The 17,185-nt window shown below is 40.1% G+C and overlaps 2 protein-coding genes across 2 annotated transcripts in view; one reads left to right on the top strand and one right to left on the bottom strand.

Annotated features, from left to right (window-relative positions):
• Positions 1-618: 618 nt before the first annotated feature.
• Positions 619-11,591, bottom strand: sar1b (secretion associated, Ras related GTPase 1B). The gene is made up of 7 exons (XM_083781198.1): positions 11,434-11,591; positions 8,610-8,685; positions 5,429-5,548; positions 5,117-5,182; positions 4,548-4,651; positions 4,053-4,184; positions 619-1,529 (listed from the first exon to the last, which is right to left on the bottom strand). Exons 2-7 carry the CDS (start codon positions 8,665-8,667, stop codon positions 1,413-1,415), a joined length of 597 nt encoding a protein of 198 aa, XP_083637324.1. The 5' UTR covers positions 8,668-8,685; positions 11,434-11,591; the 3' UTR covers positions 619-1,412.
• Positions 11,592-12,989: 1,398 nt separating this feature from the next.
• The window catches only part of sec24a (SEC24 homolog A, COPII coat complex component), a 36,818-nt gene continuing 32,622 nt past the window's right edge, over positions 12,990-17,185 (top strand). The window contains exon 1 of the mRNA XM_083792673.1: positions 12,990-13,420. Within this exon, the coding sequence (XP_083648799.1) occupies positions 13,354-13,420 (67 nt within the window). The 5' untranslated portion in view covers positions 12,990-13,353. The remainder of the gene's footprint in view (positions 13,421-17,185) is intronic.

Raw genomic sequence — 17,185 nt, forward strand, 5'->3', positions numbered from 1 at the left:
TGTTTAGTATGGAGTTAACATCACTCTAATAGACCCCCAGGTGTTTAGTAGACATGTATTAAAAAATGCCTAAGTCACAGATTATTTTCTTGAAAATGGCCTAAGTCACTTTTTTTTGTTATGGAATGACTCTCATGTTTATCTTTTTGTAAAAAACATTTTGTTAACCCCTCAGGAAACCATTGTAAAAATCTGCATTAAAAACTCTTACATACTTGCGAGAAAATGTGTTTTTCCTTATTATCCGAAAATCATAAAAAATGACTTATGCATTTATCCTATGAGGCTAACGATATCATGATCTTTACTATTCCTCTCCGATTTCTTGAATTCCTTGTGTTTTGTGCCATCTAAACAATTTCAAACTCCAACAAGAGCTGAGAAGGTTATAGCCAATATCATTTTGCATTACAAATCTTCAGTTATTTTGGAGATGGTCTTTTCCTCACACCACTTTACAGAATTAAAAAAGGAAAATAGATCAAAGACGACTTCGACCAATTCCAATTCTTCAATGCCTGCCCACAAATAGAAACCCCCCGCCCAAACGTATATAGTTCGAATTGATGTGACAAAAATAACTAAAATCTCAAATGGATCCATTTCCAATGCATGAAGATAAATGGACAACTCCATTTTAATAAATGGTCCAAACAGCCCGCAGTATGTCTTAATAGATGGGAGCTGTATTTAGGTGGTTTATTTAAACCATGTAAAAAAGAAAATTAGAATATAAGAAGGGGAAGTAAGACAAAAAGAAAATGCCTTGATTAAATACTATGTCTGCATTTCTTTCTGGTTTAAAACAAAACAAACTATTGCAACATACGACTATTATGGCTCTCTTGCTGACCCTTCGTGTCAACGAAGTGGTGATGGTGGGGTGGAGCTATATCAATAGTATCGTGTACAGATTTACAGTTAGAATGCATTCATCACACTCAACAGATGGCAAAATGGCGAGGAGAAATGGCGAGGAGAAGGCAGAGTAGACAAAGTAAGACAAAAAAAGAAAAACAGAATGGAAAACAATATAGAAAAGAAATCACCACTGTGATTTTGCACACTGCACTCTGCTGGAGAAATCAATGCTATGTTATGTTATTCTCATACGAAAAGAATGAAAGAGAAATGAATGTGTGTGTGTGTGTGTGTGCGCGCACACACACACGTTTATATATGAATATGCATGTATGTATTGGTACATTTGTTTGTGTGTCTGACCAAATGTTCGACCAATAAAAGTCTATTGGGTTCAACGTTAAATCGTTTGCTCTGATGGTGGAGGCAGACTTTTTCTAAACCAAACATGGGGCTGAGTATGGTGGTACTGGTGGCGGCAGCGGGCGGCTGGGTGGTCGGTTTTAGCGCCCCCTGATGGTGGTGGCGGTGGTGGTGCTGGCAGGTGTTTTTTAGTCGATGTACTGGGAGAGCCAGCGGAAGCCCTCTCCATAGCCTTGCCTCTTCAACACGCTGCACATGAACACCTCCAGTGGTCTCGTGTTCAGCTCCTTCATGGGAATGTTGCCCTGATGAGGAGGGCGGGGGGAAGAAAAAAAAACACATCTTCAGACCTGTGGTTCTCAAACATTTACATTTTAAAGACCACCTGTTTGGTACACAAAGCTGGTGATAAACATCTCTTCACAAATTACCGGCCTATCTCCCTTCTGTCACAGTTCTCAAAAATCCTGGAAAAAATATTCTCTATAAGGTTAGACAGTTTTATAGATAAACATAATTTATTAATGGATAGCCAATATGGATTTAGATCTGGACGGTCAACAACAATGGCATTGATGGAGTTAACCGAAGAATTGACTTCATCAATTGACAATAACAAATATGCACTAGGTATTTTTATAGACTTAAAAAAGGCATTTGACACAATAAACCATGAAATATTATTACATAAACTGGAACGATATGGGATTAGAGGGGTAGGGTTTAATTGGATTAAAAGCTACATCACAAACAGACAACAGTATGTTCAGATGGGCGAATATAAGTCAAGCAGCTCACCCATCACCTGTGGGGTACCGCAGGGCTCTATTTTAGGTCCTAAACTATTTATATTATATATTAATGACATTTGCAGAGTTTCAAACATTCTACAGTATGTTGTTTTTGCCGACGACACCAACATCTTTTGTGCTGGGGAGAACCTCCAACAACTATTGGAGGTTGTCTCTACAGAACTAGAGAAACTGAAAATGTGGTTTGACACTAATAAATTATCACTCAATCTGAAAAAAACTAAATTCATGATCTTTGGAAATAAAAAAATACATTCTAACACATTAGTTGAATTAAAGATTAATAATGTAAAATTGGAAAGAGTTTATGAGAACACCTTTTTAGGAGTAATAATTGACCACAAATTCACTTGGAAACCCCATATAAAGTATATCCGGTCCAAAATAGCAAGAAGTGTTGGGGTTCTTGGCAAAGCAAGGTATTTATTAAATTATAAGTCACTACTCACATTATATAATACGCTAATATTACCATATCTATCCTATTGTGTGGAGGTCTGGGGAAATAATTACAAAGGAAACCTCCAGCCACTTGTCATCATACAAAAGAGAGCCATAAGATTAGTGCATAAGGTAGGGTATTATGATCATACTAATGAACTGTTTTTAAGGTCAAATACATTGAAGTTTATTGATTTAGTTGAACATAAAACAGCTCTTATTATGTATAAAGTAAGAAATAGACTAATTCCTAAAACTATCCTGTCATACTTCAAGGATAGGGAAGGGGGGTATGAGTTAAGAGGATACTTAAATTTCCAACAACCCAGTGCCAATACCACTCGGAAGAGTATGTGTATCTCTGTCCGAGGGGTTAAGATCTGGAATGCCCTACCAGAAGAAGTCAAACACAGTAGTAACTTTTCAAAATTTAAAAAATTGCTCAAGCGAATCCTTTTGGACAAATACAGCATACTATAGGGAAATTATGTATAATGTTGACGTTATTGTATGATCAACTGATACTTCTTTCTTTCTTATTTTCCTTCTTTCTTTCTTTAAGTAATTAGTACTGTAATTACTAATAATTAATTAACTAATATTATTGTATATATGGTAACATAAAAAAAAATGTGTGTGAACCAAATGACATTACTCAGCAACAACATAAATGATAATGATCATTGGCAACGAGGGTATCGTGAATAGGGATAAAAAAAAAACAACAATTATAATGTGTAATCTAACGGTTATGTAATGCTATCTCTACGGTGACACGGGGGGGGGGGGTTTGGTGTAGGGTGAAATTCTCGTTAATGTAATGAGTATTACGATTCTGTAAGTAGGATAGGCATCTATAAGCTTTTAGCTTCTGCCTACTCCTTTTGATCATGTTTTTCGGTTTTTTTTTGTTCTGTTTTCTGTTTACATTCATTTTCTTTAAATATTGTATTTGAAACTGAAGGATGATCAAATAAACTAACTAAACTATACATTAGGCCACGGAACGGGTTGAACCAGCCCGGTTCAACGTCCATGAACCAGAGCCCCAAAATTGGAGCATTAATTACGAATTAAGTGGGTAAACCCATACCTATATTAAATTGTTTATAGGATCAATAAGTACATTTATTTACTGTATGATAACCCTTCCACAGGAGTAGCTTTTTCCTATTTGTCAAACATTGTTATTTTCACCTAGAGTTAACTTGTGTGTATATATATAATGATAGGTGGATAGGTCAAAATGTAATTAAGTAATCACCATGGAACTTCCCCAGTTGATTACTTACAGAAAGACAATGATTTATTGTATGATACTTTTTTTTTTAAAGAAGAAAAAGGAAAAGGCTACTAGTGCAGCAAACAGTCTAGCCCCGTTTAATACGTATAACAGTCTTGCACAAACTGGCAAAAATGATTTGGAGGAGGAAAAGCGATTTCAATTTTCCCCCAAAATAGATTTTTTTTATTAAACGCATTGATTGTTTTTTTAATAACTGATGAATTCGATTAACTGTTACACCCCTAATGTACTTTTTGGGGAGCTGCGATGTGTTGTCATGTCCTCCTCACCTTGCCCGTCGTCTGTCCATACAATCCAAAAATCTCTCTCAGCCTCTCCTCGCTGATGGCTTCTGGTCTGTCGATCTTGTTGCCCAGGATCAGTATAGGCACGTTTCCAATGGTCTCATCCGTCATTAGTGCCTGGTAGTGGGAGGTTGAACAAACCGTTACTGCCTGGCATAGTAACCACACTGGCTGGAAGCAACGCTATTATAGTCAACTAAACGACGATCAATTCATGACCTAAGGTAATCCCATCCTTAAATAAAGAAGTGTTTATGTTTGGCACTGATTCTGACTCAGATGCGCTTTCAGATGGGTGACCGTGTTAACAGGGCAGCCAGACTGCCCGACTATATTTATGAAGCAACCCCACAATGTTTTGTATTATTCCGCCCCTTGTGACGTCATGTGGGTCAATACATAGTTACTGTCCTTAGCAACCACATTTGCCCAGAATTGCAAATTGTCTAGTTAAACTGAAGAAGAAAAAATAATGCTTACATCGAGTTCTGTTTTGGACTCAGCCAATCTGGGGTGGTCTGCACAATCCACAAGGAAGACAATGCCATTGATGGCAGGGAGGTAGTTTTTCCACACTCTGCGGGCTGGGTGAACACACAATCAAAATTAAACAACAAAGCAGGTGCATGTGTGGTGGTGTCAGACATTCTAATACTCTTTCCTAAAAGGCCACAGTTGCCTCTATATGACTCAAATATATATATATTAGAGCCCGACCAATACATTTGTTGCTTGTTGCTTACATCTTCAACAATAAAAACCAATGCATATGTCTCAGGTGTTTAATAAAATATTTTTCAAATTGATACAAAAATGTATGTTCGGGCATGTCATGTTATTATAGCCAAAATATTTCTAATGCTTTGGAAAGTTTTCAAACATTTTCAGAAATGGTAAAAAATAACAAGATCACAATGTGTTGCGACGCGATCTTGTGATTTGTGACACCACTGCACAACTAAGCATCAAATATGGTGTAGGTGGTTAAAACACCATTTACACGACAGCTAAATGCATATAATCACAAAGCACCACACACAGTCACGCACCTTGTGCATGGCCTCCAAGGTCGAATGTAGTGAAGGTCATGCCAGCAATGGTCAGCTCTTCCGAGGCTGGTAGAAAAAGCAGTATGGTTACATCAAACACAAATAAGGAAAGCATGAGTGAACTGAATCCAGTGTCTTTTCATCTCAACTCAAGTCACTTGTTGCTGGTGATCATTAAACCTCTGCAGAAAGAAAGTATCTGGGATTAAATGGCACAAATCTAACGTAGCGTTGGGACGGATGGCTTTTAACAGTGTGAGTGAGTGTGAGCAAGTTGTGTGTGGCACAGGCGTAAATTAAGCACCAACTCACTGGGATGTAAAGTTGGCACGTGTTGACCCAATCTGTCATCTTTGAGCATGTGCAGTAGCGTCGTCTTGCCAGCATTGTCCAGTCCAAGAAATACTAACTTGCCCGATTTCTTGTACAGTCCTGAAAAAACAACAACCACCAGGCAACATTTCAGAAAATATAGCAAAATACAAACTTTGTCCGTGTAAATGTAAACGTATCAACTATTTCGTAATGGAACTAGTAGGTTGTTTTTGCTTTGCTTATCTTTCTTAATTTAGCTCCCCACCTCTTTACAATTTCGCTCCACGTTCTTTCAATATTTTGGTCCAACTGCTGCAAGTTTCAGTGACACAAATGTCTCACTTTGGATACTTGATGTTTAATATAATACATTGAACATCAAGGCCTGCACCATATTGGAATATAAATGAAGGCGCGCCGATCTGTTATATATCCATTCCCTACCAGGTGGACATTCTCATGCTGTAGTGCCACACCTCTGGTAGTGGTGGCATAACATACATACCGGTACAACATACTGTATATTCAGCAGTATAACATCTCCTCTGCGTGTTTCTGTACGACAGGTTTATGAAAGAGCTTCGTAAGGGGTGTTTCCCCCATCAGTCAGCATAATGCTACCTCTGTGTTCCAGCTGTTGCTGTCAAGACGTGTCATACTTCATAGATACTGAGTATGTCATGGTTGATCGTTGGAGCAGAGTGACAGAGCTATACCCGTCTGACAGGGTGAGCAGGATCGACTGCTCTGCAGCACCTCCACATGCTCCGACACTCAAAAGTAGAGCAGTGGTCTCTGGGGGTGAGGGAGTAGAGCTACCAAATCACCGCACAATTTTGCTCCACCCAGCTCATACTACAAGATATTTCAAATCTAGCTCGAGCAATGAAGCGCCTCATGATCTCATCTAACGATGATCGAATTGTGGAAGCAGGTTGTAAATAACCGGTTTAAAATTGGTCAAATGGTTGCGATATGTCCGCCGTGTTCTTGACACAAGACATATTGAAAAAGCCTCAGCTGTAGTGTCCAACACGCCACAGATTGTTTTGATTGGTCATCATGTCAATGGTCCTCATTCACTTCACGTCCGTCTCCTTGTAGTGGTCTCTCCGTCGCATGCCACTTCTACCATCCCACTTGGGCGGGAACCCCTTTTGGTGTTTAACATGTTATAATTTAGCTATTGAAAAATAGCAGATCTACAAGCTCATAGCGCGCCGAGCTTGTAGGTCTGCTATTTTTGAGAAATCGTGACAATATTTATTTCAGAATTTATGTCCAGTAGTATGAGCTTGGCTTTAGTCTGTCACAGACAAATGTAACAAGCCTGTGGAAATTGTGTTTTGCAGCTGTGTATGTATGTCGGAGGCATTTATTTTTATTACTTCACGTGTGTTATTTTGGTGGGCACTGGGCAGTCTCATCCATTCCAAAGTGTCTTATAGTGCCATGCACTGCTGCTCACTTTTTCTGTGGGTAGCCCCAAGGAAAGCCCAACCTCAACCCTTGTTAGCCTTTACTATGTCAATGGTCCAAAGAACAATTTATAGCTATGCTCGCTAGTTTACAGTGATGACCAAGTCCCGGATTATAGCAAAAATAAAATCTCACAATTGAAAAGGCGGCCTGGGCCGGCTTAGCGGTCCAGTCACCTTGACTGGTAATCCAACATGACAGTGTGTCGCGGGTTCGAGTCCCGATCCCGACGAACGTTACTAACGTGTCTCCTCCCCCTGTCCTGTCTACCTACTGTGATCTATCAATCACAGTAATATTTGGGCAATTTTTTAACAATTAGCACAGTTTAACAATTATGTAGAATTATATTTTTGTAGTCATACAGCCAACCAGTTGAAGAAATTGCAGAACAGCCCTAATAAAGAAGGTTAGTCATTTCATATTTTAAACCAAAACGCCAGAGGGTTAACCTTTTTTTGTGTGAAATATATCTGCAATCGTCAGTGATTGAACATGCATTCTATTGCTAGTTTAGCCACTTTAAATATTACTCTTTAATCTTAAAACTGCGAATAACCGAAAATAGGAAATCTACAAGATGGCCTATTTTCGGTGCATGACACGATACACTTCCATACAAGACATGCTAAATTCTATATGGCATCCGAATGACTGGGATCAGTCATGGCGACTGAGAACTTTAATCAATGTGTTCCAGCCCCTACCGTTTAGCCTGTGGAAGGGGTACACAACCACATCTGGCAAGGGCCAGCTGCTTCTTTTCACCTTTCAATGGGAGCCGAGGGTAGCGGAGCACACGTTATGGTGTGCAGAGGAGCGCGCTACCCCTCCTAGTTCTGTTCCCTGTTGGAACAGGTGGATCGACCATCCTGTACAGGTCAGAACCCCCTCCTTGTGATCCGAGCATGGGCATGGCCAATTGCGTTTGTTAGAACAGTGGTTCTCAAAGTCCGGGTAACCCCAGGGGTCCCAAGCTAAATGTGTTAATATAGTATCCGAATCAATTTAAATCACTGTAATAGCCGATCTACAAGCTCACAGCGCGTGTGTGTCACAAGCCCAATTCCATTAATTGGATCAACTACTTTCATTACGTTGTTGTACAATTGTGTTGTGGAAAAATACATAAGATAGCCGATCTACAAGCTTGCATCCAGACACTTTGTGAGTTTTGTAGATCTATTATGTCCAGTATTTCGATTACCATTTGTAATAAATTAGTCCGATTTACTGTTGCACTCCTACTAAAAAGGCAGTTTTCCATTTTCCTCCATGAAATCTGCCGTTAAGGAAGTGTCATTATCTGTCTGTGTTTCAGATCAGTGGGACTTACGGTAAGCCAACACCTGCACAAACTCTACTTAATACCACAAGGGGACCGACATGGGTAACGGTCCCAAGGAACAAGGCCTACTATTGTGCATGATACCATACCACTGGCGCTCACCTTTTCACTGTACACCTGGGGACCAGCAGGTAAGGGAGAACCGTGGTTCTAACCTTTTTTAACTAGCTCTTGTGCGATTATGAAAAGTTGTAATCAGGGCAGGCATCAAGACCTCTACAATTACCACTGTACAAGCTCTGATGTTGCATAATAATTTAAGTGACACCACTTTGGCTAAATATAGACTAGATATTCCACTTGGCATTTGGATAGAAATACAATTTTGTTAGAAGCGTAAAAAACACTCACCTAAAAACTGCAGTACGCTACTGAAACCACTATAAATCCAATCAAATATGAAGGACATATCCGGAGCTGTTGAGTCCTGAAAAGAAAAGAACAGAAAAATAGGTAAGATGGAAAAGATGCATACTGTAGTACTGTACACATTACAAAAATAATATTAAGCAGAGATATCGCACTTTTAAAGTGATGTGGTTTGATGCAGTGCAGTAATGGGCTCACTACCTGTCCTACTAGTACGTAAATGAGACCAACTACCTGATGAGAGGAAAACTCTGAAAAAAACTTGAAATGTACTGTAAACTTGTGTTATCTTGTCTTATGCTCAGTCAAACCTGTTCTTCTGACTGTAAACTCACTCACACTGCATAATTCTCTCTGCTTCAAAAGGCACAAATTGTTCGGTTACTTTACAGCTGAATTTCTCTACAAATTCCGCCAGAGACTAGAAAACAAAACAGGTTTCATTTTGTCATCAAAATGCAGATCACATAGGGACACCAATCACAGCCCCAAACAGTGCCGGTCCTCATGGACCTCATAAATATGCTTTGTCACCAGTTCGGAGATCTATTCTGCTCAGCCTATCTGGAAGACTGTAGCAACAGGTGATAAGAGAACTGACAGCGCCTAGTAACAGTCTATGGTACAGGATAATCTTGTCCCAGTAGGGATTTTTCAGACTGTAGAACAGGCAGTTCAGATCAATGTTCACGGTTCACAAACTGTGACCTTTTTCTAATAACTGTGAAGTGTGTGTGTCACTGTGTGTGTGTGTGTGACTGTGTGTGTACACGTGGTGGTCTGTCCGCAGCCAGGGCATTGAAAATGCAGAATATTCGAGTCACATCTTCTTGTAGAAATGGATGGACCTAATCAGCAGTTGCACTTGTAACAAAACTTATGACTGACTAGTCTTTCCAGATGCAACACTGCAAAGTGCAATGTTGGTGTTTTCATGTCAATGGCACTTATGGCAGCATGCTTCTTCTTCCACTGTATGATCCGCATGTGATCAAATGTCTCAGGCAGAAGTACTGCCCTCTCTCTCTCTTACGAATGGGGAAATAAAGTCAAAGGCCACGAAAAAAAAGCAACCCAAGCAGAAGCAACGTTCTGAATCGGGTCAGTTGTCATTTTGACATACTAGACAGACCCACTGACACTTTCACCTTCTTCACCATCTGCTTCTGTGACAGCTAGGGTGGCATCGTAACATTTCAGGCTAGGCACAATCTGTGTGCCTGGTTGCATAACAACGTGCAAACAGTTCCAGGGCTAAAGTATACGACAGCCAAAGGTCAAGAACTACACGTCAGCAGCGGCTGCGCTCTGGTTCAACTTGTTGCCTACCATGCCGTCTACAGCTGACTGAGTGCCGCTATGCTGTGAGCCAGCACCAGAGGGGTTCCCCACACGTGTTAGCTGTCAATGCCAGATTGAGTTGACAAAAAACTAAAACTACAATATTCATAGCCTACGATAACACACACAATATCTGACCTCATAACATACACTTTACAGTTGTTTATCTGACAATAGGTTGTCCGACAATGTGTAATAACTTTTAGAGCAAACAGACCCTGTTAAATCAAATGTAATGTTGTAAATTCCATGTTTCAAATCATTCACTTCACTGGCTTTCAACAGATGTTTTAACAGTGAAAACGTATTGATTACCCAAGAAACTGAACTTGCCCCAAAAACCAAATACAAAGCAAACACTACATTAAAGACAGTCAAAAGTTCATTAGTTAAATAGCGACAGGCACCAATTATCAAACTATATACCAAGCCATTCAGCCAAATTGATAATCGTTTTCATAAACATTTCTCAGTGCCAAACTCACAATGATCAGAGGGTAGGACTAGGATCCCAAACATTAACTTTGCTACGGTTTGTTTTCATTACCATAATGTAATAATGTTACACTATTAGATTAAATCAGTGCTGGCTTCTGGCTGCTTCAGCACCCCCACCAGCAGCTTGACATCATTTTCTTGCCATTTTGAGTTCAGGGATAATTTAATCATATTTAACTATGTAAACTAAAAACAACTGTTACACAGTAGTTATTCAAGTTGTGTGTGTGTAATCACCAACAGAAACAGAAATTACTATCAGAACTATGGTTGCAGTTATCTAATTGATTCATTTAGCGTTTGCTACTAGTCGTTAATGATTATGGTTTGACTGACACGGCTGTCAAACTAAGGCAAGTTTTAGATTCAGATAGGTTTGTCTTTAACCTAAAGCTATCAACACAATGCTCTGTATGATTATTCCTCAGGAAAACAAATGTCAAATCTGGGGACAATGACTGGCTTGATCTAAAAATGGCAGTTGTATTTACGCAATACCAGAAGAAAAAAAAACATATGACAACATTATCTAAAGAAGACAGGGTGAGGCTGGCTAACCAGTTAGCAATCGTTAGCACGAAGCTAGTAGCTACGTGTCATATGTTGTCCAGGCAAGAGACATACAGGCGACGTTGCATCAACAGGCTCCAGCAGCGATGCTAAGTTAACGTTAGCTAAATCATTAAAACTCCATTTACTCCGTGATCACACCACGGTGTCACTCGCCAAGAATGAACGTACCTACAGTTTAACAGCGCGTCGCATAGAACTGTTCTTTCTGGCAAGCGATGGAGTATACATTTTTTAAGCTTTTTTTGCTTAGCCCTGACGCTAGCTACGTTAGCTTAGCATCGTTAGCCGCTGCGTTTCCTACTAGCACACACAGATGCCGATGTGTCTCAATTCCAACGCTCTCCTGTCCCCTCTTCTCACTTCTTCTTTTCGATGGTGTGTCTGTCAAACTTACCCGTTGATTACGTCTAGATAGATGAATTCAAATGGTGAGCTTTGTTCGTGTAAACCATGAAAAACGGGGTCCCTGGATCAAAAAGAGAGTCCGCAAATGCAGGTCTTTTGCTGCCGCTGTGCCTCCTCGGTGTTTTGTTACTGAGCCACGACACTGCAATGGCTGGCCTGTCCCATCGTCCAACAAGCCCTTCCTGTTTATGTTTCACACTGAGCTTTCCGGGCAGGTTTACAAAAAACCACATCACATGAAAAAATAAAAATCAATAAAATATTATATATATATATATATATATATATATATATATAAAACAAATATATATATATAACAAATATATATTTATTTGTTATACATATTTATATATTATATTAATTATCATTGATTGATTGAATACTTTATTAATCAGAAATGTAGAAATGTAAATGGGTACAGTCAGACATTTAGGCTAAAACACCACGGGGGACATTGTGGTCCTATATTCAATTAATCAACAAGATAGCATAAAAATAACACAATAATAATCAACAACAAATATAAAATGTGTCGTTATGTATGTCTTGTTTGTCATGTCTATAAAAACCAAATAAAAACTAATAATAAAAATAAAAAAACAACAAATATAAAACGCAAAATGTACAAAGGAGAAAAAATGACACCACGGTCTCAGGTCTCCTGATAGATGTTTTTCAGGCCTGTTTTGAAAGAAGCCAGTGGTCCACATTTTTTATGGGATGGTGTCAGGTCATTCCACATTTGGTGGCAGAAGAGTAGTACCACATCATATATACTAGTTTATATTTTATGCATGAAAGCAAGCAAGTGGACACAGACAAAATATATATATTTTCCGTGCACATACATTTTTGAAAGATTGAGGGGCTTGCCTTGCTTGCCTGTCTATGGTGGTGGGAAATCATTTACCTGCAGTGGTTTGATTGAAATATTTATTAACAGTTGCAGAATTACAGTACACAAAGCACAAACTCAGACTGTTAACTGTGAGTGGACGACCCAATTAAGCATTACACTTGTTTACAAGAGGGTCCACCTTGTTCAAATGTATTATACTGGACCGTTATTCTGGTTTTAAGCCCTGTGATTTGATAGTCGCAAGAACATTTTATTGATGAATGAATCAATAAGCAAACAAACAGCCAATAAATGAGAAAAAGGCCAGCACACAATCATGCCTTCTTCATTCCTGACTTGTTTCCAGTACACTGACATTCCTGGGAACACGCAGAGGAAGTGCCACGTGTACATACTGCGCATGCTTGAGGAGGGTAGTATTTTCCCCCTCCCTCCCATTCCAAACTTTATTTGCGACAGCCAGACACTCGAGTGTACTGTGTACTACATTTTCACATTTGCATATAAAAAAAAACAATAATAATGATGGCCCAAAGACGAGGTATTAAAATACAGATACTTTAACAGAACACTCGTTAAAAAAAACCGCATACACAAAACACATGAAATAAATAAATGCGTGAGATCCGGTTGCTCCTGGGTGATCCCAACTTCCTGTGGAAGAAGAAAAAGAAGTAGTAGAAGAAGAAGCAAGGAGATTGGATTGGAGAAGTGTGTCACATCTTGACGAGGAGGCCTGTTGGTTCCACCCGTCACTCACACACAATAACACCCCAACGGAACCCGAACCACCCAACCGGGGCGGAATAATGGCGTCACTGCCCACGGTGGTCCTGTGATGTATGCGACACCGATACCCAACTAAACAGGACCCGTTTTTTTGTTCCGTCGTTTCTGGTTTCATCATCATCAGTTAGCGAGCTAGCTAGCTAAAGTAGCTAACTAACTAACTAAACTACAGACGCAGCAGGCTATCCGCTTAGCTGGGTTCAGCTACACCGACCAAACCAAGACAGGCGTGTGTGTGTGTGTGTCGGGTTGTTCCTCGACATGTCAAGTCCGGGTTACAACTCCCAGAACGGGGCAGGAGGAGGAGGAGGACAGCCGTATGCGAACGGTGAGCAATGGAGGAGACTTCTGGAGCTAAACGAGTGATGCTAGCTAGCTCCCACTACGGTGTCACTTTTCAAAAACGAACAGAGATCTACAGGCTTCACAACCGTATCCGTTGTGAGCCTGTAGATCTGTTCATTTTCGACAAGCGACACCGCCGCTGTGTTGCCTTCTGCTGACCCACCCTCACCAACAACAACCTGTTAGCAACCTGGCTAAGCTCGGGCGTCATTCTAGCCATTTAGTGCTGAGTGGGACAGTGGGTCAGTCAGTGGGGAAGCTAACTTTAGCCACACGATAACCGGGACAGCTAATGTCGGCTAGCGCCAACTTTCCCTTTTGGTGATTGATTGTATTTGAAGACAGACCGGAGTAGTGTGGGTTCATGGTTAAGCCAACAGGTAGCAGGCAAACAACGCCCGGCGTCGCAAAATGTCACTCTGTCACCCTCGAGCTTAATTTAGTACTCTGAAATCGTATACGTGCAAGCTTGTAGATCTGCTATTTGAAGCACCAAACAGTGATTGTGATTGTGATTCTGATCTGTGGTTCTTCTGATCACAGCAGCTCTTATAGGCATGATCTGTGATTCTTCTAAGACTTAGAAGAATCACAGATCATAAGAGCTGTGATCAGAATCTAAGTAAAGCAAACAATTAGGGGTCTGTTTCTTCTGGTTTTGGTCCCGTGACATTTGTGACTCAATCTCATTTTTTACTTCATCGACAGATTCTTAATCTATGATGTCATCCATAGCAATGATATGAGTAACTCAAATGACTTTATTGTTATACTGATTTGCAGCCTACTACAATAGTATGCTACAAGCCCAGTGCGTTGTTGTCTGCACAGTGCATTCTCTCTGTACATGTGGCATGTTGGGGATGATCCAGATTTGTTGCCAGAGAACTTTTTTTTCCTTCATGATCCGTTAGCAAGTCGGTGACTTTAGGTCAGTTTCAGAATGCTGACAAAAGTGACACATAGTGTATGGCTGTTTTTTTAGCTTTCAAGAATATCGGGATAAAGTTATGACAGTTATGATACAGTTTAATCACTGATTGTGTGGCTTCTTTTTCTTGTTATCATGTGAAGATGAGGCAGTTTAAACTTGTCTTTGTTTTCATGCACTGTAAGTACTAGTTTGTACTAGTAGTATTGATAATAACTTGTGATTGATGAACTATTAAAGAGTTCATCGCATTCACCCGTAATCTGTTATCTCCTTGAGTCATTGGGCCATTCTGCACCAACAGTGTTCTTTGAACTCTACTCTATCTGAAAGCAATATGGAATAAAATTGGAAGATAATCTAGAATTAGTTACTCAATGGTAAAGTAAAAGTACAGGTCTGATGTAGCTCTGGTCCATAGCTTAATGCGTTTCATTTAGAGCTATGTTACTCTCAACTTCCGCCGCTCGCATGAATGCAGACCAGCCTCTCCTCTTTAGCGTAAATAAAAATAGTTTTTGCTACTCACCAAAACAAAGGAGGGTCTGAGCCCCCCACCACACGTATAAACTGTACTTTTTGGCCAAAAGGGGATTTTGTTTCCATCGGGAAAAAAATACTTTTAGTTACTCCACTTCTACCGATATTGCCCCATAGAGAATATTTTTCCTCTGGTGAAAAGTACAGTTTATACGTGTAATTTTGACCAGTATCAAATACAGTGCACATACCTTGGTTAGCACAGATTACATTTTGACTGAAGTATAGGCCGGCACAAACTTCTTGGAATTCATAGAAATTTAGGCTTAATTTGCCTTCACCTGCAGTTTACCTATTTCAACCAAGTGTCTATTTTGGGCATGTCAGAAGAAGAAGAAGAAATGCGTTCTGGTAAATCAAGTTTACCAAGGGTAACTGGACTAAGCATCAGATACTTGTTTACAGCCAGGCCCACATGGAGCATTTCATGGTAGTGGTTCAATGCCTTGTCCAAGGGCACTTCAACGGTGGTAATTTTAACGTGTCGGACCGCTGATTCGAACTGGCGACCTTCCGATATCTAGCCCGCTCCGCAATCCACTCGGCCACCGCTGCCACGCATAGGTTCAAAATGTTCAAAAGATATTTTTGGCCGATCTACAAGCCTACAATGCGTTGCATCATGACACGTTGTGAGCTTGTAGATGGGCTATTTTTTGCTGTAGAGCTTAAGTGGTTAATGAGCTGAATTGTGGTTGGGAGAGGATTCCTCAGCCCAGTCCGACTGGCGTCTCATTGGACGAGAGCTTGTGCTGACAAGCTTCCTTGCTCTTAGGAGGGATGAGTTCTTGGGACGGATTATGTGTCCTTCATCTTCGGTCATTGAGAAGAGTTGTCTTCTAATCCCACTTCACTCTACCTGAACTGTAATGTAGTGGACAGCAGAATATCTTGTTTTACGATCTGTATTACACTACAAAATCCTCAGTTTTCAAGTGTTCAAAATGTAACATTTTACATCCTCTGTATTACAAATGGATAATATAACAATCAGGTTTTTACTGTGTAATTAATTGCCTGCGTAACTTGACACACTTACATAACTGCTTTTTTTTTTACTAGGCTCTCGGGCAGCTCCTATAATGAAACCAATCATAGTTCTTAATTCTGCTGTGTAGGCCAAGTTTCAGCAAAAATAGGTTTGGTGAAAATAGTTCACTACAGTTCACCTTATAGCTTAGCTTGTAGATCGGCTATTTCTGCCTAAGAGAATTGTCAGGGGAAAAAGCGGAACAAATAGTTTCTAATAAAGTATATAGGTTAAATTTAGCCTAGTGGTGGTGGTGTTTTTCAATTCCAGTCAAAGTGCATTCTGAAGTGAAATTTGTTGTTGGGTCCGGTGGTGTAGCTAATGTTACAATATGTCAAATTGGCAATGATTATTACTGGAATATAGAACTTTAACTTTTCTACAAAAACGCTGTACGGTTAGGGCTAGTGCATTAAAATCTAGGTAAAGGGTTTCCTCCTCAGATATTGAGTCAGTCACCTGATCACTGTATGAGTCCAGTCCAATGCTCATTTATTGTGTATTTAAGAGCTAAATCCCAATACTCAAATTTCTGCCTCCTCCGTAGTCCAGTGTGACCTGAAAGCGTCCCAAATGTCAAAGCCTGAAAGTCAAAAAGCAATATATGTCCTGAGCAAGCATTCATACTCTATTAGCTCAGTGGTAAAAAAAATATATATATATCCTGCTCTACGGCGAATGCGCAGGGGACCTGCATTCGTATCTCAGGCAGGACATGAAAGTGGAATAGTGCAGCTTTAATTTCCTTTTGAAGGAGTCGAGCAAAGAGAGAAGAGGCTCGCCAAGCTTCTTGGAGCAAGGATCAGTGTATCCTTCGTCAGGTTTTTCTTAGGAATGCGAATGTGTGACGTATAAATTCTCCTGCCACTCTCTCCTCCTGTGACAACCCTCCGGGGCTCTAGATTGGTCCACCGATCCAGCTGTGTGGCATGTCATAACATAAGTAATTTTGCTGTCGCTTCAAAATGATGCTGACAGAGTGAGAAGCGCTCCCGTTCCTTAAGAGAACCAGATCGATTCCCCTGTCCTTGCCTCTCCTTGATCTGAGGAAAGGAAACGATATAAGTGGAGAGCACGAGGATGGAAGTTTGAGTATTGGGATCTGACTCAATTCTTTTTTTATTTACAAACCTCATTTCACACACTACAGTCAATACTAAATGCCATCTGCTGTTCAAAAGCACTCTTTCTGGCCTGTGCTTCAAACACCATTTGGAAACTGTAGAAGTCAGTCTAAATGGCAGCGT

Source organism: Protomyctophum parallelum (genome assembly GCF_964188405.1).
Source record: "Protomyctophum parallelum genome assembly, chromosome: 1".
Classification (NCBI taxonomy): Eukaryota; Metazoa; Chordata; class Actinopteri; order Myctophiformes; family Myctophidae; genus Protomyctophum; species Protomyctophum parallelum.

What these genes read in the sequence shown, in the direction of transcription:
- sar1b (XM_083781198.1), bottom strand. Translation starts at nt 8,667, where the DNA reads ATGTCCTTCATATTTGATTGGATTTATAGTGGTTTCAGTAGCGTACTG. An exon ending in CCTTGGAGGCCATGCACAAG is followed by an intron (nt 4,652 to 5,116) that starts GTGCGTGACTGT and finishes GTGTTCACCCAG; the next exon opens with CCCGCAGAGTGTGGAAAAAC. An exon ending in AGTCCAAAACAGAACTCGAT is followed by an intron (nt 4,185 to 4,547) that starts GTAAGCATTATT and finishes TCCCACTACCAG; the next exon opens with GCACTAATGACGGATGAGAC.